The 20,836-nt window shown below is 66.4% G+C and overlaps 1 protein-coding gene across 1 annotated transcript; it reads right to left on the reverse strand.

Moving 5' to 3' along the window:
* Positions 1–15,920: 15,920 nt before the first annotated feature.
* Positions 15,921–20,109, reverse strand: LOC134549320 (uncharacterized). The gene has a single exon (XM_063394882.1). The coding sequence runs from the start codon at positions 18,952–18,954 to the stop codon at positions 17,722–17,724; it is 1,233 nt and encodes a 410-aa protein (XP_063250952.1). The 5' UTR covers positions 18,955–20,109; the 3' UTR covers positions 15,921–17,721.
* Positions 20,110–20,836: the final 727 nt, after the last annotated feature.

The raw sequence follows: 20,836 nt of genomic DNA on the forward strand, positions 1-20,836 counted from the left end.
CCCCGAGCGCCCGCAAGTGAAGCGGGCCGAGCCGCCGCGGGCCCCGCTGCTCTGACCTGCTTCCTGCTGTGCGCCGGGCAGCGGCCCCCGCCCGGCAGCCCCGGGGCTGGCCAGCGGCACGGCCGGGCTGGGGCAGGGCGCAGAGGCGGCTGCGGGAGGCGCAGGGCAGCGGGGCAGGGCGGCACCGTCTCTATCCCCGGCGTCGTGGGCCGCGCTCAGCTCTTGTGGCCGGCCGGGGCTACAGCCCGAGGCTTCGCCCGGGGGCGTCCCAGGAGCAGCTGCAAAGCAGAGAGGGCCTTTTGAAGCCGTGGCATCAGAGGCGCTGGAAGCAGCCAGGGACTAGGCCACTCTCAGGGGCCCCGGCCTGGCCTGGGCATGCCCGTCAGGAGCCCCAGGGGAGCCTCTGACAGCTCCTCAGGACCTCTCACCTGCTCTTACGAAGGCCTTCGAGGTAGTCGAGAGCCGTGGTGCGGCAGCTTCCTGGGGATGGAGGAGACTCCTTGGTGTCTCAAGGATCGGCTCCACCACCAGGCTGGGGCTGTTGCCAGCTGGCACAGCCAACACAGCGTCCTGGGACCTGCGGGATGACACCTGCTGGTGCCAGGACGCTGGCTGCTCCGCCAGCTGCTCCTGGGAAAGCTCCCTTGCCTCGGGCTGGGCTCCCATCTGGACTTCAGGGCTTTCCCTGGCCACGTCAAGGCTCGGGGTTGTGCCCTTGAAGTCCGTGAGCCCAAGGGAGCTGGGAGACCTGTGCATGGGCTCTGCACCTTCTGCAGGCCGACAGGTCTCTTGGAGCTCCCCTGCCTCGGGCTGGGCTCCCATCTGGACTTCAGGGCTTTCCCTGGCCACGTCAAGGCTCGGGGTTGTGCCCTTGAAGTCCGTGAGCCCAAGGGAGCTGGGAGACCTGTGCATGGGCTCTGCACCTTCTGCAGGCCGACAGGTCTCACTGAGCCTCTGTGAGGGATGGAGGCTGTCAGAGATAGCAGAGGCTCCTGGCAGGATGGAGGGTCTCTGACAGCCTGCACCTCCTGCGTGGATGGCGGGTCTCCGCTGCTGTGCCATCCTTGCAGGGGTTGAGGCGCTCCCAGGGATGGAGAGTCTTGCTGGGAGCAGCCTCTTGCGGGGACGGAGGCTTGTGGAGGATCTGAAGGAGCCACAGCAGGGCAGGTGGCCTCGCTTCCCCAGCTCCTCCAGTCCTTCCCACAGCGCCTGCCACATCCCCGCGTAGAGCGGCACACGTGTCCCAGTGCCAGCCCAGAGCAGCAGCATCAGTTCCTGCAGCTCGCGGGCCACTGCCGTGCAGCGGCGGCAGCTGCAGGCGCCGCGCGTGGGGCTGGCGGGGAGCGCGTGGCCGCTTGTGAGAGGTGGCCCGAGGCCCGCAGGACCTGGGAGCCGCGGGGGCTCCTCGCTTCCTCCGAGAGCCTCTGGGCCGGACGCGGGAGCGCTTGCTCCTCGTCGCTGCTGTCCGTGTGTGCCGCCGCCGTGGTTGCCAGTGGCCGATGGCCCAGCAGACAGCCACGGCGGCCAGCAGCAGGACAAGTGCGGTGAGCAGGACACCACCGTCACCCATGGCTCCGGCACGTCCCATGGCAACCGCACTGGCGGCTGCGGGGGCTGGCCCGGCTTATATAGGGGTGGCGGGTGATGTCACAGTGCTGTGGCCAGGACCCCCTGTAACATCACAGCCCTGCCTCACGCCAGCGCTCGGCCCCTTTGTGCCGTCAGTGCCCCGCCCGCCTCAGGGCTCGGCAGAACTGGCTCATCCCTGAAGATGGCCGTGGCCAGAAAAAGCCTGGAAGTAAGAAGCAGAGGTCAGCCTGTTCCAATGAATCCTTTCCTGGAGCAAGTGGTGGCACATCAGGAAGAGTGCTGGTGCCAGCCGTGTCAAGTCCACAGCTCCCAAGACCCTGCAGCGTTACCAACTGGAAATACCCACTCCTCTCTGCCTGGGAAGATCCTTCAGACACAAAGGAAGTTCCTCTGTCTCTGGGGAGCTCTCCTGAGACGGTGGTCGAGGGCTGGAAGAGTTATTTGTTTGCAGCTCCCTGACCTCTGCAGTGCCTCTGATCTAAATAAATCAGGATTTGTTAAAGACCGCTCATGGTGCTCCCACCGCTCTGGTTTTGACTGGGATAGGCTTCCTTTCTTCCAAGAAGCTGGCCTGTGTTGGGCTTGGATGGGAATGCTGTGAATCAAACAGGGGTGGTTTGGTTTCTGCTGAGCAGGGCTTGCCCTCTTCCAAAACTCTGCTGTGTCCCTTGCTACAATGCACCGTTTTCCACTGGGAAGGGAGGGATGAGTGTTGAAGACAGAGGCAAAGAATGCATTAAACACCTGTACCGTGTCTCTGCCCCTGTCTGTGAGGTGACCATCCACATCCTGGTAGGGGACAATGTTACTTTTACAATGATTTTTTTTCCCTTTAATGTATTTGAAAACACTGCTTTTTATTGTGCCTCACATTTCTGGCCACCTTCATCTCCAGCTGAGCTTTCGCCACACCAAATCTCTCCCTTCAGTGGCAAGAAGCATCTGTGACCTGCTTTCCACTGGGCACACAGCTTCCTTTTCCATGCTATTTCCCAGAGAAGATGCCTGTTCAGGCAAGCCAGCCCTCTGCCTCACCTGCTTGCCTGCTGACATTGGGGAATCACCTGCTCCCGTGCCCTTCGGGGGTGACGTTTCAAAAGTGACCAGAGGAGCTGGCGTCACTCTGGGAGTTGCCAGGGTCCCTCCTCACTCGGGGAGCTGGTGGGTGTTTGATATGTGTGGGTGTTTTCCCAGATTACCCCCATTTCTTTGCGGGGTGACTGCTTGCCCCTCACGGCTTCCCTTAAATGGCGGCTCCTCCCTCAAGCTGGCGGTCATTATGAGGGGACATTGGGGCTCGGCTCGGAGTGGAAATGGTCCCAAATAGCACCAGACCTGACAGCCGGGAATGGGTTGGTGGTTGTTTTATTTTTTGGTTTGTGGTTGGTTTGGTGTTTTTTTCTTTTATTGAGTCCTGCCTGGGCCCGGGTACCTGGGTGCTGCAGAGGCTCTGGCAAGGCCTCAAAACCGCCAGCCCCGCAGCCAAGGGTGGCGCAAGATCTCCTCCAGCTGTGGCCTGTCCGCGGGGTGCTTGGACAGACACCAGCAGATGAGGTGCTGGCACTCTGCGGAGAGGAGGCAGAAAGCGGCGGTCACTTGCAGAAGGCTCGTGCCCGGCGCCCCCCGACGCCCGCGGGGCCCGGGCCGTGCTGCGTGTGCTCAGAGCCGCGCCGGGCCCAGAGCGCCGCCGGTGCCCGGTGCGGGAGGGCGGCCCGGCGGGACACGGCCCCCTCCTTCAGGCGGCGTGTGCCACACGGAGCCCGGCGGCACGGGCCGCCTCCTGCCTGCGGCCGGCCCTTGAGGGCAGGGGCCGCGGAGCTGCGGGAGGGCCGCGCCGGGCTGCGCGCTGCCGTCTGCCAAAGCCGCCCGCTTGAGGCCGGGTACCAACCTGGAGAGACCTGCGGCCCGAAGAAGAGCTGCCCCAGCACGATGGCGCGGTTGTCCTCGAAGGGGAGGCTCCCGCACACCATTGCGTACAGCAGCACGCCCAGGGACCACACGGTGGCCGAATCGCCGCGGTAGCAGCCCATGGCGACCAACTCGGGCGGGCTGTACGCCTGTGTTCCTAGGGGACACAGGCAGCGCTGTCCAGCCGCAGGCTGCTGCCTTCCAGAGCCTGGCGCCAGCCTCCTGCCAGAGGCAGGGGCTGCACTGCCGGCCACAACCTCCCCCCACCCCCGAGGCCACTCCGCGCCCTCCGGCCCAAGCCAAGAACCCCTTCTGCAAGGCAGACAAGGCCGACGGGGCAGCCCCAGCCCTCGCAGGGCTGCCGAGCCGAGCGGCCGGGGCCCGGCTTTGGCGGCCCCCGCCCCGTGTGGGCAGGGCCGGCAGCCGGCTCCTGGGACACGGCTCCGCCCCGTGCCACAGGGCTGGCGGCAGCCGGCTGAACGCCGCCCCCCACGGCCACGGCCGAGGAGGGAACGGGGCCGTGCAGTGCCCGGCACCGGGAGCAGGGCCCGGGCTGGGGCTCTCGGCTCACCGGCAAATCGCGTGAAGGCTCGCTCCTGGAGGAAGGTGCCGCAGCCGAAGTCAATCAGCTTCAGATCTCCGCATGCCGGGTCCACGAGGAGGTTCTCCAGCTTGATGTCCCGGTGCAGGACGCCGCAGGCGGTGCAGTGCTGCACGGCGCACAGCACCTGGCAGAAGAGCCAGCGCGCCTTGTCCTCGCTCAGGAACCCGTGCTCCCGCAGGAGCTGCAGGAGATCCCGCGACCGCTCCGGACGCTCCATCACCAGCGCGAAGCTGTCAGGCAGCTCAAACCAGTCCAGCAGCTGGATGATGAAGCGGCAGCCGGAGCCCACCTTCTCCATGAGCGCGATCTCCATCGGAACGCAGGTGCCGTCGGGCTGTGAGGAGGAGACAGCGCCTACAGCGGGCCTGACGCTGCCCTGTGGCTGCGCCGGGCCCTGCCTGGCATGCCCCCGTGGCCCCTCGGGCAGCCTCCCTGGTGATGGGGATTCATCCCGCCCGGGGGACGCTTGGGGCACAGCCCGCTCTGTGCCGCTGGCCCCGCTCACTCACCAGCTCGACCCACTGCAGGACGCTCTCCCGGGCCACGCGTTTGACGGCCACCTGCCAGCCATCGAGACGGGGGGGCTGAGCTCAAGGCCTGCCCTTGCCCGCCGCTGCCCCTCCCCGCACGCCCGGCCTTCCCGCTCACTCACCGGCCTCCCGTCCGAGAGGCGGATGCCCGAGAAAACGGTGCCGAAGCCGCCGCTGCCCAGCTGCGGGCCCAGCTGGTAGAGCTCCTGCAGCTCCTTCTTTCGCCCTGCGGCCAAGAGCGAGCCGTCAGCCTTGCGCCCAGGAACCCCCCGAGCGCCCGCAAGTGAAGCGGGCCGAGCCGCCGCGGGCCCCGCTGCTCTGACCTGCTTCCTGCTGTGCGCCAGGCAGCGGCCCCCGCCCGGCAGCCCCGGGGCTGGCCAGCGGCACGGCCGGGCCGGGGCAGGGCGCAGAGGCGGCTGCGGGAGGCGCAGGGCAGCGGGGCAGGGCGGGCACCGTCTCTATCCCCGGCGTCGTGGGCCGCGCTCAGCTCTTGTGGCCGGCCGGGGCTACAGCCCGAGGCTTCGCCCGGGGGCGTCCCAGGAGCAGCTGCAAAGCAGAGAGGGCCTTTTGAAGCCGTGGCATCAGAGGCGCTGGAAGCAGCCAGGGACTAGGCCACTCTCAGGGGCCCCGGCCTGGCCTGGGCATGCCCGTCAGGAGCCCCAGGGGAGCCTCTGACAGCTCCTCAGGACCTCTCACCTGCTCTTACGAAGGCCTTCGAGGTAGTCGAGAGCCGTGGTGCGGCAGCTTCCTGGGGATGGAGGAGACTCCTTGGTGTCTCAAGGATCGGCTCCACCACCAGGCTGGGGCTGTTGCCAGCTGGCACAGCCAACACAGCGTCCTGGGACCTGCGGGATGACACCTGCTGGTGCCAGGACGCTGGCTGCTCCGCCAGCTGCTCCTGGGAAAGCTCCCTTGCCTCGGGCTGGGCTCCCATCTGGACTTCAGGGCTTTCCCTGGCCACGTCAAGGCTCGGGGTTGTGCCCTTGAAGTCCGTGAGCCCAAGGGAGCTGGGAGACCTGTGCATGGGCTCTGCACCTTCTGCAGGCTGACAGGTCTCTTGGAGCTCCCCTGCCTCGGGCTGGGCTCCCATCTGGACTTCAGGGCTTTCCCTGGCCACGTCAAGGCTCGGGGTTGTGCCCTTGAAGTCCGTGAGCCCAAGGGAGCTGGGAGACCTGTGCATGGGCTCTGCACCTTCTGCAGGCCGACAGGTCTCACTGAGCCTCTGTGAGGGATGGAGGCTGTCAGAGATAGCAGAGGCTCCTGGCAGGATGGAGGGTCTCTGACAGCCTGCACCTCCTGCGTGGATGGCGGGTCTCCGCTGCTGTGCCATCCTTGCAGGGGTTGAGGCGCTCCCAGGGATGGAGAGTCTTGCTGGAGAGCCAGCCTCTTGCGGGGACGGAGGCTTGTGGAGGATCTGAAGGAGCCACAGCAGGGCAGGTGGCCTCGCTTCCCCAGCTCCTCCAGTCCTTCCCACAGCGCCTGCCACATCCCCGCGTAGAGCGGCACACGTGTCCCAGTGCCAGCCCAGAGCAGCAGCATCAGTTCCTGCAGCTCGCGGGCCACTGCCGTGCAGCGGCGGCAGCTGCAGGCGCCGCGCGTGGGGCTGGCGGGAGCGCGTGGCCGCTTGTGAGAGGGGGCCCGAGGCCCGCAGGACCTGGGAGCCGCGGGGGCTCCTCGCTTCCTCCGAGAGCCTCTGGGCCGGACGCGGGAGCGCTTGCTCCTCGTCGCTGCTGTCCGTGTGTGCCGCCGCCGTGGTTGCCAGTGGCCGATGGCCCAGCAGACAGCCACGGCGGCCAGCAGCAGGACAAGTGCGGTGAGCAGGACACCACCGTCACCCATGGCTCCGGCACGTCCCATGGCAACCGCACTGGCGGCTGCGGGGGCTGGCCCGGCTTATATAGGGGTGGCGGGTGATGTCACAGTGCTGTGGCCAGGACCCCCTGTAACATCACAGCCCTGCCTCACGCCAGCGCTCGGCCCCTTTGTGCCGTCAGTGCCCCGCCCGCCTCAGGGCTCGGCAGAACTGGCTCATCCCTGAAGATGGCCGTGGCCAGAAAAAGCCTGGAAGTAAGAAGCAGAGGTCAGCCTGTTCCAATGAATCCTTTCCTGGAGCAAGTGGTGGCACATCAGGAAGAGTGCTGGTGCCAGCCGTGTCAAGTCCACAGCTCCCAAGACCCTGCAGCGTTACCAACTGGAAATACCCACTCCTCTCTGCCTGGGAAGATCCTTCAGACACAAAGGAAGTTCCTCTGTCTCTGGGGAGCTCTCCTGAGACGGTGGTCGAGGGCTGGAAGAGTTATTTGTTTGCAGCTCCCTGACCTCTGCAGTGCCTCTGATCTAAATAAATCAGGATTTGTTAAAGACCGCTCATGGTGCTCCCACCGCTCTGGTTTTGACTGGGATAGGCTTCCTTTCTTCCAAGAAGCTGGCCTGTGTTGGGCTTGGATGGGAATGCTGTGAATCAAACAGGGGTGGTTTGGTTTCTGCTGAGCAGGGCTTGCCCTCTTCCAAAACTCTGCTGTGTCCCTTGCTACAATGCACCGTTTTCCACTGGGAAGGGAGGGATGAGTGTTGAAGACAGAGGCAAAGAATGCATTAAACACCTGTACCGTGTCTCTGCCCCTGTCTGTGAGGTGACCATCCACATCCTGGTAGGGGACAATGTTACTTTTACAATGATTTTTTTTCCCTTTAATGTATTTGAAAACACTGCTTTTTATTGTGCCTCACATTTCTGGCCACCTTCATCTCCAGCTGAGCTTTCGCCACACCAAATCTCTCCCTTCAGTGGCAAGAAGCATCTGTGACCTGCTTTCCACTGGGCACACAGCTTCCTTTTCCATGCTATTTCCCAGAGAAGATGCCTGTTCAGGCAAGCCAGCCCTCTGCCTCACCTGCTTGCCTGCTGACATTGGGGAATCACCTGCTCCCGTGCCCTTCGGGGGTGACGTTTCAAAAGTGACCAGAGGAGCTGGCGTCACTCTGGGAGTTGCCAGGGTCCCTCCTCACTCGGGGAGCTGGTGGGTGTTTGATATGTGTGGGTGTTTTCCCAGATTACCCCCATTTCTTTGCGGGGTGACTGCTTGCCCCTCACGGCTTCCCTTAAATGGCGGCTCCTCCCTCAAGCTGGCGGTCATTATGAGGGGACATTGGGGCTCGGCTCGGAGTGGAAATGGTCCCAAATAGCACCAGACCTGACAGCCGGGAATGGGTTGGTGGTTGTTTTATTTTTTGGTTTGTGGTTGGTTTGGTGTTTTTTTCTTTTATTGAGTCCTGCCTGGGCCCGGGTACCTGGGTGCTGCAGAGGCTCTGGCAAGGCCTCAAAACCGCCAGCCCCGCAGCCAAGGGTGGCGCAAGATCTCCTCCAGCTGTGGCCTGTCCGCGGGCTTGGACAGACACCAGCAGATGAGGTGCTGGCACTCTGCGGAGAGGAGGCAGAAAGCGGCGGTCACTTGCAGAAGGCTCGTGCCCGGCGCCCCCCGACGCCCGCGGGGCCCGGGCCGTGCTGCGTGTGCTCAGAGCCGCGCCGGGCCCAGAGCGCCGCCGGTGCCCGGTGCGGGAGGGCGGCCCGGCGGGACACGGCCCCCTCCTTCAGGCGGCGTGTGCCACACGGAGCCCGGCGGCACGGGCCGCCTCCTGCCTGCGGCCGGCCCTTGAGGGCAGGGGCCGCGGAGCTGCGGGAGGGCCGCGCCGGGCTGCGCGCTGCCGTCTGCCAAAGCCGCCCGCTTGAGGCCGGGTACCAACCTGGAGAGACCTGCGGCCCGAAGAAGAGCTGCCCCAGCACGATGGCGCGGTTGTCCTCGAAGGGGAGGCTCCCGCACACCATTGCGTACAGCAGCACGCCCAGGGACCACACGGTGGCCGAATCGCCGCGGTAGCAGCCCATGGCGACCAACTCGGGCGGGCTGTACGCCTGTGTTCCTAGGGGACACAGGCAGCGCTGTCCAAGCCGCAGGCTGCTGCCTTCCAGAGCCTGGCGCCAGCCTCCTGCCAGAGGCAGGGGGCTGCACTGCCGGCCACAACCTCCCCCCACCCCCGAGGCCACTCCGCGCCCTCCGGCCCAAGCCAAGAACCCCTTCTGCAAGGCAGACAAGGCCGACGGGGCAGCCCCAGCCCTCGCAGGGCTGCCGAGCCGAGCGGCCGGGGCCCGGCTTTGGCGGCCCCCGCCCCATGTGGGCAGGGCCGGCAGCCGGCTCCTGGGACACGGCTCCGCCCCGTGCCACAGGGCTGGCGGCAGCCGGCTGAACGCCGCCCCCCACGGCCACGGCCGAGGAGGGAACGGGGCCGTGCAGTGCCCGGCACCGGGAGCAGGGCCCGGGCTGGGGCTCTCGGCTCACCGGCAAATCGCGTGAAGGCTCGCTCCTGGAGGAAGGTGCCGCAGCCGAAGTCAATCAGCTTCAGATCTCCGCATGCCGGGTCCACGAGGAGGTTCTCCAGCTTGATGTCCCGGTGCAGGACGCCGCAGGCGGTGCAGTGCTGCACGGCGCACAGCACCTGGCAGAAGAGCCAGCGCGCCTTGTCCTCGCTCAGGAACCCGTGCTCCCGCAGGAGCTGCAGGAGATCCCGCGACCGCTCCGGACGCTCCATCACCAGCGCGAAGCTGTCAGGCAGCTCAAACCAGTCCAGCAGCTGGATGATGAAGCGGCAGCCGGAGCCCACCTTCTCCATGAGCGCGATCTCCATCGGAACGCAGGTGCCGTCGGGCTGTGAGGAGGAGACAGCGCCTACAGCGGGCCTGACGCTGCCCTGTGGCTGCGCCGGGCCCTGCCTGGCATGCCCCCGTGGCCCCTCGGGCAGCCTCCTGGTGATGGGGATTCATCCCGCCCGGGGGACGCTTGGGGCACAGCCCGCTCTGTGCCGCTGGCCCCGCTCACTCACCAGCTCGACCCACTGCAGGACGCTCTCCCGGGCCACGCGTTTGACGGCCACCTGCCAGCCATCGAGACGGGGGGGCTGAGCTCAAGGCCTGCCCTTGCCCGCCGCTGCCCCTCCCCGCACGCCCGGCCTTCCCGCTCACTCACCGGCCTCCCGTCCGAGAGGCGGATGCCCGAGAAAACGGTGCCGAAGCCGCCGCTGCCCAGCTGCGGGCCCAGCTGGTAGAGCTCCTGCAGCTCCTTCTTTCGCCCTGCGGCCAAGAGCGAGCCGTCAGCCTTGCGCCCAGGAACCCCCCGAGCGCCCGCAAGTGAAGCGGGCCGAGCCGCCGCGGGCCCCGCTGCTCTGACCTGCTTCCTGCTGTGCGCCAGGCAGCGGCCCCCGCCCGGCAGCCCCGGGGCTGGCCAGCGGCACGGCCGGGCCGGGGCAGGGCGCAGAGGCGGCTGCGGGAGGCGCAGGGCAGCGGGGCAGGGCGGCACCGTCTCTATCCCCGGCGTCGTGGGCCGCGCTCAGCTCTTGTGGCCGGCCGGGGCTACAGCCCGAGGCTTCGCCCGGGGGCGTCCCAGGAGCAGCTGCAAAGCAGAGAGGGCCTTTTGAAGCCGTGGCATCAGAGGCGCTGGAAGCAGCCAGGGACTAGGCCACTCTCAGGGGCCCCGGCCTGGCCTGGGCATGCCCGTCAGGAGCCCCAGGGGAGCCTCTGACAGCTCCTCAGGACCTCTCACCTGCTCTTACGAAGGCCTTCGAGGTAGTCGAGAGCCGTGGTGCGGCAGCTTCCTGGGGATGGAGGAGACTCCTTGGTGTCTCAAGGATCGGCTCCACCACCAGGCTGGGGCTGTTGCCAGCTGGCACAGCCAACACAGCGTCCTGGGACCTGCGGGATGACACCTGCTGGTGCCAGGACGCTGGCTGCTCCGCCAGCTGCTCCTGGGAAAGCTCCCTTGCCTCGGGCTGGGCTCCCATCTGGACTTCAGGGCTTTCCCTGGCCACGTCAAGGCTCGGGGTTGTGCCCTTGAAGTCCGTGAGCCCAAGGGAGCTGGGAGACCTGTGCATGGGCTCTGCACCTTCTGCAGGCTGACAGGTCTCTTGGAGCTCCCCTGCCTCGGGCTGGGCTCCCATCTGGACTTCAGGGCTTTCCCTGGCCACGTCAAGGCTCGGGGTTGTGCCCTTGAAGTCCGTGAGCCCAAGGGAGCTGGGAGACCTGTGCATGGGCTCTGCACCTTCTGCAGGCCGACAGGTCTCACTGAGCCTCTGTGAGGGATGGAGGCTGTCAGAGATAGCAGAGGCTCCTGGCAGGATGGAGGGTCTCTGACAGCCTGCACCTCCTGCGTGGATGGCGGGTCTCCGCTGCTGTGCCATCCTTGCAGGGGTTGAGGCGCTCCCAGGGATGGAGAGTCTTGCTGGGAGCAGCCTCTTGCGGGGACGGAGGCTTGTGGAGGATCTGAAGGAGCCACAGCAGGGCAGGTGGCCTCGCTTCCCCAGCTCCTCCAGTCCTTCCCACAGCGCCTGCCACATCCCCGCGTAGAGCGGCACACGTGTCCCAGTGCCAGCCCAGAGCAGCAGCATCAGTTCCTGCAGCTCGCGGGCCACTGCCGTGCAGCGGCGGCAGCTGCAGGCGCCGCGCGTGGGGCTGGCGGGAGCGCGTGGCCGCTTGTGAGAGGGGGCCCGAGGCCCGCAGGACCTGGGAGCCGCGGGGGCTCCTCGCTTCCTCCGAGAGCCTCTGGGCCGGACGCGGGAGCGCTTGCTCCTCGTCGCTGCTGTCCGTGTGTGCCGCCGCCGTGGTTGCCAGTGGCCGATGGCCCAGCAGACAGCCACGGCGGCCAGCAGCAGGACAAGTGCGGTGAGCAGGACACCACCGTCACCCATGGCTCCGGCACGTCCCATGGCAACCGCACTGGCGGCTGCGGGGGCTGGCCCGGCTTATATAGGGGTGGCGGGTGATGTCACAGTGCTGTGGCCAGGACCCCCTGTAACATCACAGCCCTGCCTCACGCCAGCGCTCGGCCCCTTTGTGCCGTCAGTGCCCCGCCCGCCTCAGGGCTCGGCAGAACTGGCTCATCCCTGAAGATGGCCGTGGCCAGAAAAAGCCTGGAAGTAAGAAGCAGAGGTCAGCCTGTTCCAATGAATCCTTTCCTGGAGCAAGTGGTGGCACATCAGGAAGAGTGCTGGTGCCAGCCGTGTCAAGTCCACAGCTCCCAAGACCCTGCAGCGTTACCAACTGGAAATACCCACTCCTCTCTGCCTGGGAAGATCCTTCAGACACAAAGGAAGTTCCTCTGTCTCTGGGGAGCTCTCCTGAGACGGTGGTCGAGGGCTGGAAGAGTTATTTGTTTGCAGCTCCCTGACCTCTGCAGTGCCTCTGATCTAAATAAATCAGGATTTGTTAAAGACCGCTCATGGTGCTCCCACCGCTCTGGTTTTGACTGGGATAGGCTTCCTTTCTTCCAAGAAGCTGGCCTGTGTTGGGCTTGGATGGGAATGCTGTGAATCAAACAGGGGTGGTTTGGTTTCTGCTGAGCAGGGCTTGCCCTCTTCCAAAACTCTGCTGTGTCCCTTGCTACAATGCACCGTTTTCCACTGGGAAGGGAGGGATGAGTGTTGAAGACAGAGGCAAAGAATGCATTAAACACCTGTACCGTGTCTCTGCCCCTGTCTGTGAGGTGACCATCCACATCCTGGTAGGGGACAATGTTACTTTTACAATGATTTTTTTTCCCTTTAATGTATTTGAAAACACTGCTTTTTATTGTGCCTCACATTTCTGGCCACCTTCATCTCCAGCTGAGCTTTCGCCACACCAAATCTCTCCCTTCAGTGGCAAGAAGCATCTGTGACCTGCTTTCCACTGGGCACACAGCTTCCTTTTCCATGCTATTTCCCAGAGAAGATGCCTGTTCAGGCAAGCCAGCCCTCTGCCTCACCTGCTTGCCTGCTGACATTGGGGAATCACCTGCTCCCGTGCCCTTCGGGGGTGACGTTTCAAAAGTGACCAGAGGAGCTGGCGTCACTCTGGGAGTTGCCAGGGTCCCTCCTCACTCGGGGAGCTGGTGGGTGTTTGATATGTGTGGGTGTTTTCCCAGATTACCCCCATTTCTTTGCGGGGTGACTGCTTGCCCCTCACGGCTTCCCTTAAATGGCGGCTCCTCCCTCAAGCTGGCGGTCATTATGAGGGGACATTGGGGCTCGGCTCGGAGTGGAAATGGTCCCAAATAGCACCAGACCTGACAGCCGGGAATGGGTTGGTGGTTGTTTTATTTTTTGGTTTGTGGTTGGTTTGGTGTTTTTTTCTTTTATTGAGTCCTGCCTGGGCCCGGGTACCTGGGTGCTGCAGAGGCTCTGGCAAGGCCTCAAAACCGCCAGCCCCGCAGCCAAGGGTGGCGCAAGATCTCCTCCAGCTGTGGCCTGTCCGCGGGGTGCTTGGACAGACACCAGCAGATGAGGTGCTGGCACTCTGCGGAGAGGAGGCAGAAAGCGGCGGTCACTTGCAGAAGGCTCGTGCCCGGCGCCCCCCGACGCCCGCGGGGCCCGGGCCGTGCTGCGTGTGCTCAGAGCCGCGCCGGGCCCAGAGCGCCGCCGGTGCCCGGTGCGGGAGGGCGGCCCGGCGGGACACGGCCCCCTCCTTCAGGCGGCGTGTGCCACACGGAGCCCGGCGGCACGGGCCGCCTCCTGCCTGCGGCCGGCCCTTGAGGGCAGGGGCCGCGGAGCTGCGGGAGGGCCGCGCTGGGCTGCGCGCTGCCGTCTGCCAAAGCCGCCCGCTTGAGGCCGGGTACCAACCTGGAGAGACCTGCGGCCCGAAGAAGAGCTGCCCCAGCACGATGGCGCGGTTGTCCTCGAAGGGGAGGCTCCCGCACACCATTGCGTACAGCAGCACGCCCAGGGACCACACGGTGGCCGAATCGCCGCGGTAGCAGCCCATGGCGACCAACTCGGGCGGGCTGTACGCCTGTGTTCCTAGGGGACACAGGCAGCGCTGTCCAGCCGCAGGCTGCTGCCTTCCAGAGCCTGGCGCCAGCCTCCTGCCAGAGGCAGGGGCTGCACTGCCGGCCACAACCTCCCCCCACCCCCGAGGCCACTCCGCGCCCTCCGGCCCAAGCCAAGAACCCCTTCTGCAAGGCAGACAAGGCCGACGGGGCAGCCCCAGCCCTCGCAGGGCTGCCGAGCCGAGCGGCCGGGGCCCGGCTTTGGCGGCCCCCGCCCCGTGTGGGCAGGGCCGGCAGCCGGCTCCTGGGACACGGCTCCGCCCCGTGCCACAGGGCTGGCGGCAGCCGGCTGAACGCCGCCCCCCACGGCCACGGCCGAGGAGGGAACGGGGCCGTGCAGTGCCCGGCACCGGGAGCAGGGCCCGGGCTGGGGCTCTCGGCTCACCGGCAAATCGCGTGAAGGCTCGCTCCTGGAGGAAGGTGCCGCAGCCGAAGTCAATCAGCTTCAGATCTCCGCATGCCGGGTCCACGAGGAGGTTCTCCAGCTTGATGTCCCGGTGCAGGACGCCGCAGGCGGTGCAGTGCTGCACGGCGCACAGCACCTGGCAGAAGAGCCAGCGCGCCTTGTCCTCGCTCAGGAACCCGTGCTCCCGCAGGAGCTGCAGGAGATCCCGCGACCGCTCCGGACGCTCCATCACCAGCGCGAAGCTGTCAGGCAGCTCAAACCAGTCCAGCAGCTGGATGATGAAGCGGCAGCCGGAGCCCACCTTCTCCATGAGCGCGATCTCCATCGGAACGCAGGTGCCGTCGGGCTGTGAGGAGGAGACAGCGCCTACAGCGGGCCTGACGCTGCCCTGTGGCTGCGCCGGGCCCTGCCTGGCATGCCCCCGTGGCCCCTCGGGCAGCCTCCCTGGTGATGGGGATTCATCCCGCCCGGGGGACGCTTGGGGCACAGCCCGCTCTGTGCCGCTGGCCCCGCTCACTCACCAGCTCGACCCACTGCAGGACGCTCTCCCGGGCCACGCGTTTGACGGCCACCTGCCAGCCATCGAGACGGGGGGGCTGAGCTCAAGGCCTGCCCTTGCCCGCCGCTGCCCCTCCCCGCACGCCCGGCCTTCCCGCTCACTCACCGGCCTCCCGTCCGAGAGGCGGATGCCCGAGAAAACGGTGCCGAAGCCGCCGCTGCCCAGCTGCGGGCCCAGCTGGTAGAGCTCCTGCAGCTCCTTCTTTCGCCCTGCGGCCAAGAGCGAGCCGTCAGCCTTGCGCCCAGGAACCCCCCGAGCGCCCGCAAGTGAAGCGGGCCGAGCCGCCGCGGGCCCCGCTGCTCTGACCTGCTTCCTGCTGTGCGCCAGGCAGCGGCCCCCGCCCGGCAGCCCCGGGGCTGGCCAGCGGCACGGCCGGGCCGGGGCAGGGCGCAGAGGCGGCTGCGGGAGGCGCAGGGCAGCGGGGCAGGGCGGCACCGTCTCTATCCCCGGCGTCGTGGGCCGCGCTCAGCTCTTGTGGCCGGCCGGGGCTACAGCCCGAGGCTTCGCCCGGGGGCGTCCCAGGAGCAGCTGCAAAGCAGAGAGGGCCTTTTGAAGCCGTGGCATCAGAGGCGCTGGAAGCAGCCAGGGACTAGGCCACTCTCAGGGGCCCCGGCCTGGCCTGGGCATGCCCGTCAGGAGCCCCAGGGGAGCCTCTGACAGCTCCTCAGGACCTCTCACCTGCTCTTACGAAGGCCTTCGAGGTAGTCGAGAGCCGTGGTGCGGCAGCTTCCTGGGGATGGAGGAGACTCCTTGGTGTCTCAAGGATCGGCTCCACCACCAGGCTGGGGCTGTTGCCAGCTGGCACAGCCAACACAGCGTCCTGGGACCTGCGGGATGACACCTGCTGGTGCCAGGACGCTGGCTGCTCCGCCAGCTGCTCCTGGGAAAGCTCCCTTGCCTCGGGCTGGGCTCCCATCTGGACTTCAGGGCTTTCCCTGGCCACGTCAAGGCTCGGGGTTGTGCCCTTGAAGTCCGTGAGCCCAAGGGAGCTGGGAGACCTGTGCATGGGCTCTGCACCTTCTGCAGGCCGACAGGTCTCACTGAGCCTCTGTGAGGGATGGAGGCTGTCAGAGATAGCAGAGGCTCCTGGCAGGATGGAGGGTCTCTGACAGCCTGCACCTCCTGCGTGGATGGCGGGTCTCCGCTGCTGTGCCATCCTTGCAGGGGTTGAGGTGCTCCCAGGGATGGAGAGTCTTGCTGGGAGCAGCCTCTTGCGGGGACGGAGGCTTGTGGAGGATCTGAAGGAGCCGCAGCAGGGCAGGTGGCCTCGCTTCCCCAGCTCCTCCAGTCCTTCCCACAGCGCCTGCCACATCCCCGCGTAGAGCGGCACACGTGTCCCAGTGCCAGCCCAGAGCAGCAGCATCAGTTCCTGCAGCTCGCGGGCCACTGCCGTGCAGCGGCGGCAGCCGCAGGCGCCGCGTGTGGGGCTGGCGGGAGCGCGTGGCCGCTTGTGAGAGGGGGCCCGAGGCCCGCAGGACCTGGGAGCCGCGGGGGCTCCTCGCTTCCTCCGAGAGCCTCTGGGCCGGACGCGGGAGCGCTTGCTCCTCGTCGCTGCTGTCCGTGTGTGCCGCCGCCGTGGTTGCCAGTGGCCGATGGCCCAGCAGACAGCCACGGCGGCCAGCAGCAGGACAAGTGCGGTGAGCAGGACACCACCGTCACCCATGGCTCCGGCACGTCCCATGGCAACCGCACTGGCGGCTGCGGGGGCTGGCCCGGCTTATATAGGGGTGGCGGGTGATGTCACAGTGCTGTGGCCAGGACCCCCTGTAACATCACAGCCCTGCCTCACGCCAGCGCTCGGCCCCTTTGTGCCGTCAGTGCCCCGCCCGCCTCAGGGCTCGGCAGAACTGGCTCATCCCTGAAGATGGCCGTGGCCAGAAAAAGCCTGGAAGTAAGAAGCAGAGGTCAGCCTGTTCCAATGAATCCTTTCCTGGAGCAAGTGGTGGCACATCAGGAAGAGTGCTGGTGCCAGCCGTGTCAAGTCCACAGCTCCCAAGACCCTGCAGCGTTACCAACTGGAAATACCCACTCCTCTCTGCCTGGGAAGATCCTTCAGACACAAAGGAAGTTCCTCTGTCTCTGGGGAGCTCTCCTGAGACGGTGGTCGAGGGCTGGAAGAGTTATTTGTTTGCAGCTCCCTGACCTCTGCAGTGCCTCTGATCTAAATAAATCAGGATTTGTTAAAGACCGCTCATGGTGCTCCCACCGCTCTGGTTTTGACTGGGATAGGCTTCCTTTCTTCCAAGAAGCTGGCCTGTGTTGGGCTTGGATGGGAATGCTGTGAATCAAACAGGGGTGGTTTGGTTTCTGCTGAGCAGGGCTTGCCCTCTTCCAAAACTCTGCTGTGTCCCTTGCTACAATGCACCGTTTTCCACTGGGAAGGGAGGGATGAGTGTTGAAGACAGAGGCAAAGAATGCATTAAACACCTGTACCGTGTCTCTGCCCCTGTCTGTGAGGTGACCATCCACATCCTGGTAGGGGACAATGTTACTTTTACAATGATTTTTTTTCCCTTTAATGTATTTGAAAACACTGCTTTTTATTGTGCCTCACATTTCTGGCCACCTTCATCTCCAGCTGAGCTTTCGCCACACCAAATCTCTCCCTTCAGTGGCAAGAAGCATCTGTGACCTGCTTTCCACTGGGCACACAGCTTCCTTTTCCATGCTATTTCCCAGAGAAGATGCCTGTTCAGGCAAGCCAGCCTTCTGCCTCACCTGCTTGCCTGCTGACATTGGGGAATCACCTGCTCCCGTGCCCTTCGGGGGTGACGTTTCAAAAGTGACCAGAGGAGCTGGCGTCACTCTGGGAGTTGCCAGGGTCCCTCCTCACTCGGGGAGCTGGTGGGTGTTTGATATGTGTGGGTGTTTTCCCAGATTACCCCCATTTCTTTGCGGGGTGACTGCTTGCCCCTCACGGCTTCCCTTAAATGGCGGCTCCTCCCTCAAGCTGGCGGTCATTATGAGGGGACATTGGGGCTCGGCTCGGAGTGGAAATGGTCCCAAATAGCACCAGACCTGACAGCCGGGAATGGGTTGGTGGTTGTTTTATTTTTTGGTTTGTGGTTGGTTTGGTGTTTTTTTCTTTTATTGAGTCCTGCCTGGGCCCGGGTACCTGGGTGCTGCAGAGGCTCTGGCAAGGCCTCAAAACCGCCAGCCCCGCAGCCAAGGGTGGCGCAAGATCTCCTCCAGCTGTGGCCTGTCCGCGGGGTGCTTGGACAGACACCAGCAGATGAGGTGCTGGCACTCTGCGGAGAGGAGGCAGAAAGCGGCGGTCACTTGCAGAAGGCTCGTGCCCGGCGCCCCCCGACGCCCGCGGGGCCCGGGCCGTGCTGCGTGTGCTCAGAGCCGCGCCGGGCCCAGAGCGCCGCCGGTGCCCGGTGCGGGAGGGCGGCCCGGCGGGACACGGCCCCCTCCTTCAGGCGGCGTGTGCCACACGGAGCCCGGCGGCACGGGCCGCCTCCTGCCTGCGGCCGGCCCTTGAGGGCAGGGGCCGCGGAGCTGCGGGAGGGCCGCGCCGGGCTGCGCGCTGCCGTCTGCCAAAGCCGCCCGCTTGAGGCCAGGTACCAACCTGGAGAGACCTGCGGCCCGAAGAAGAGCTGCCCCAGCACGATGGCGCGGTTGTCCTCGAAGGGGAGGCTCCCGCACACCATTGCGTACAGCAGCACGCCCAGGGACCACACGGTGGCCGAATCGCCGCGGTAGCAGCCCATGGCGACCAACTCGGGCGGGCTGTACGCCTGTGTTCCTAGGGGACACAGGCAGCGCTGTCCAGCCGCAGGCTGCTGCCTTCCAGAGCCTGGCGCCAGCCTCCTGCCAGAGGCAGGGGCTGCACTGCCGGCCACAACCTCCCCCCACCCCCGAGGCCACTCCGCGCCCTCCGGCCCAAGCCAAGAACCCCTTCTGCAAGGCAGACAAGGCCGACGGGGCAGCCCCAGCCCTCGCAGGGCTGCCGAGCCGAGCGGCCGGGGCCCGGCTTTGGCGGCCCCCGCCCCGTGTGGGCAGGGCCGGCAGCCGGCTCCTGGGACACGGCTCCGCCCCGTGCCACAGGGCTGGCGGCAGCCGGCTGAACGCCGCCCCCCACGGCCACGGCCGAGGAGGGAACGGGGCCGTGCAGTGCCCGGCACCGGGAGCAGGGCCCGGGCTGGGGCTCTCGGCTCACCGGCAAATCGCGTGAAGGCTCGCTCCTGGAGGAAGGTGCCGCAGCCGAAGTCAATCAGCTTCAGATCTCCGCATGCCGGGTCCACGAGGAGGTTCTCCAGCTTGATGTCCCGGTGCAGGACGCCGCAGGCGGTGCAGTGCTGCACGGCGCACAGCACCTGGCAGAAGAGCCAGCGCGCCTTGTCCTCGCTCAGGAACCCGTGCTCCCGCAGGAGCTGCAGGAGATCCCGCGACCGCTCCGGACGCTCCATCACCAGCGCGAAGCTGTCAGGCAGCTCAAACCAGTCCAGCAGCTGGATGATGAAGCGGCAGCCGGAGCCCACCTTCTCCATGAGCGCGATCTCCATCGGAACGCAGGTGCCGTCGGGCTGTGAGGAGGAGACAGCGCCTACAGCGGGCCTGACGCTGCCCTGTGGCTGCGCCGGGCCCTGCCTGGCATGCCCCCGTGGCCCCTCGGGCAGCCTCCCTGGTGATGGGGATTCATCCCGCCCGGGGGACGCTTGGGGCACAGCCCGCTCTGTGCCGCTGGCCCCGCTCACTCACCAGCTCGACCCACTGCAGGACGCTCTCCCGGGCCACGCGTTTGACGGCCACCTGCCAGCCATCGAGACGGGGGGGCTGAGCTCAAGGCCTGCCCTTGCCCGCCGCTGCCCCTCCCCGCACGCCCGGCCTTCCCGCTCACTCACCGGCCTCCCGTCCGAGAGGCGGATGCCCGAGAAAACGGTGCCGAAGCCGCCGCTGCCCAGCTGCGGGCCCAGCTGGTAGAGCTCCTGCAGCTCCTTCTTTCGCCCTGCGGCCAAGAGCGAGCCGTCAGCCTTGCGCCCAGGAACCCCCCGAGCGCCCGCAAGTGAAGCGGGCCGAGCCGCCGCGGGCCCCGCTGCTCTGACCTGCTTCCTGCTGTGCGCCGGGCAGCGGCCCCCGCCCGGCAGCCCCGGGGCTGGCCAGCGGCACGGCCGGGCCGGGGCAGGGCGCAGAGGCGGCTGCGGGAGGCGCAGGGCAGCGGGGCAGGGCGGCACCGTCTCTATCCCCGGCGTCGTGGGCCGCGCTCAGCTCTTGTGGCCGGCCGGGGCTACAGCCCGAGGCTTCGCCCGGGGGCGTCCCAGGAGCAGCTGCAAAGCAGAGAGGGCCTTTTGAAGCCGTGGCATCAGAGGCGCTGGAAGCAGCCAGGGACTAGGCCACTCTCAGGGGCCCCGGCCTGGCCTGGGCATGCCCGTCAGGAGCCCCAGGGGAGCCTCTGACAGCTCCTCAGGACCTCTCACCTGCTCTTACGAAGGCCTTCGAGGTAGTCGAGAGCCGTGGTGCGGCAGCTTCCTGGGGATGGAGGAGACTCCTTGGTGTCTCAAGGATCGGCTCCACCACCAGGCTGGGGCTGTTGCCAGCTGGCACAGCCAACACAGCGTCCTGGGACCTGCGGGATGACACCTGCTGGTGCCAGGACGCTGGCTGCTCCGCCAGCTGCTCCTGGGAAAGCTCCCTTGCCTCGGGCTGGGCTCCCATCTGGACTTCAGGGCTTTCCCTGGCCACGTCAAGGCTCGGGGTTGTGCCCTTGAAGTCCGCGAGCCCAAGGGAGCTGGGAGACCTGTGCATGGGCTCTGCACCTTCTGCAGGCCGACAGGTCTCACTGAGCCTCTGTGAGGGATGGAGGCTGTCAGAGATAGCAGAAGCTCCTGGCAGGATGGAGGGTCTCTGACAGCCTGCACCTCCTGCGTGGATGGCGGGTCTCCGCTGCTGTGCCATCCTTGCAGGGGTTGAGGTGCTCCCAGGGATGGAGAGTCTTGCTGGGAGCAGCCTCTTGCGGGGACGGAGGCTTGTGGAGGATCTGAAGGAGCCGCAGCAGGGCAGGTGGCCTCGCTTCCCCAGCTCCTCCAGTCCTTCCCACAGCGCCTGCCACATCCCCGCGTAGAGCAGCACACGTGTCCCAGTGCCAGCCCAGAGCAGCAGCATCAGTTCCTGCAGCTCGCGGGCCACTGCCGTGCAGCGGCGGCAGCTGCAGGCGCCGCGCGTGGGGCTGGCGGGAGCGCGTGGCCGCTTGTGAGAGGGGGCCCGAGGCCCGCAGGACCTGGGAGCCGCGGGGGCTCCTCGCTTCCTCCGAGAGCCTCTGGGCCGGACGCGGGAGCGCTTGCTCCTCGTCGCTGCTGTCCGTGTGTGCCGCCGCCGTGGTTGCCAGTGGCCGATGGCCCAGCAGACAGCCACGGCGGCCAGCAGCAGGACAAGTGCGGTGAGCAGGAC

Source organism: Prinia subflava, chromosome 4 (genome assembly GCF_021018805.1).
Source record: "Prinia subflava isolate CZ2003 ecotype Zambia chromosome 4, Cam_Psub_1.2, whole genome shotgun sequence".
In the NCBI taxonomy this organism is placed as follows: domain Eukaryota; kingdom Metazoa; phylum Chordata; class Aves; order Passeriformes; family Cisticolidae; genus Prinia; species Prinia subflava.

Bases quoted from the DNA above. Each gene is read 5' to 3' on its own strand.
- LOC134549320 (XM_063394882.1), bottom strand. From the start codon at position 18,954: ATGGAGATCGCGCTCATGGAGAAGGTGGGCTCCGGCTGCCGCTTCATC.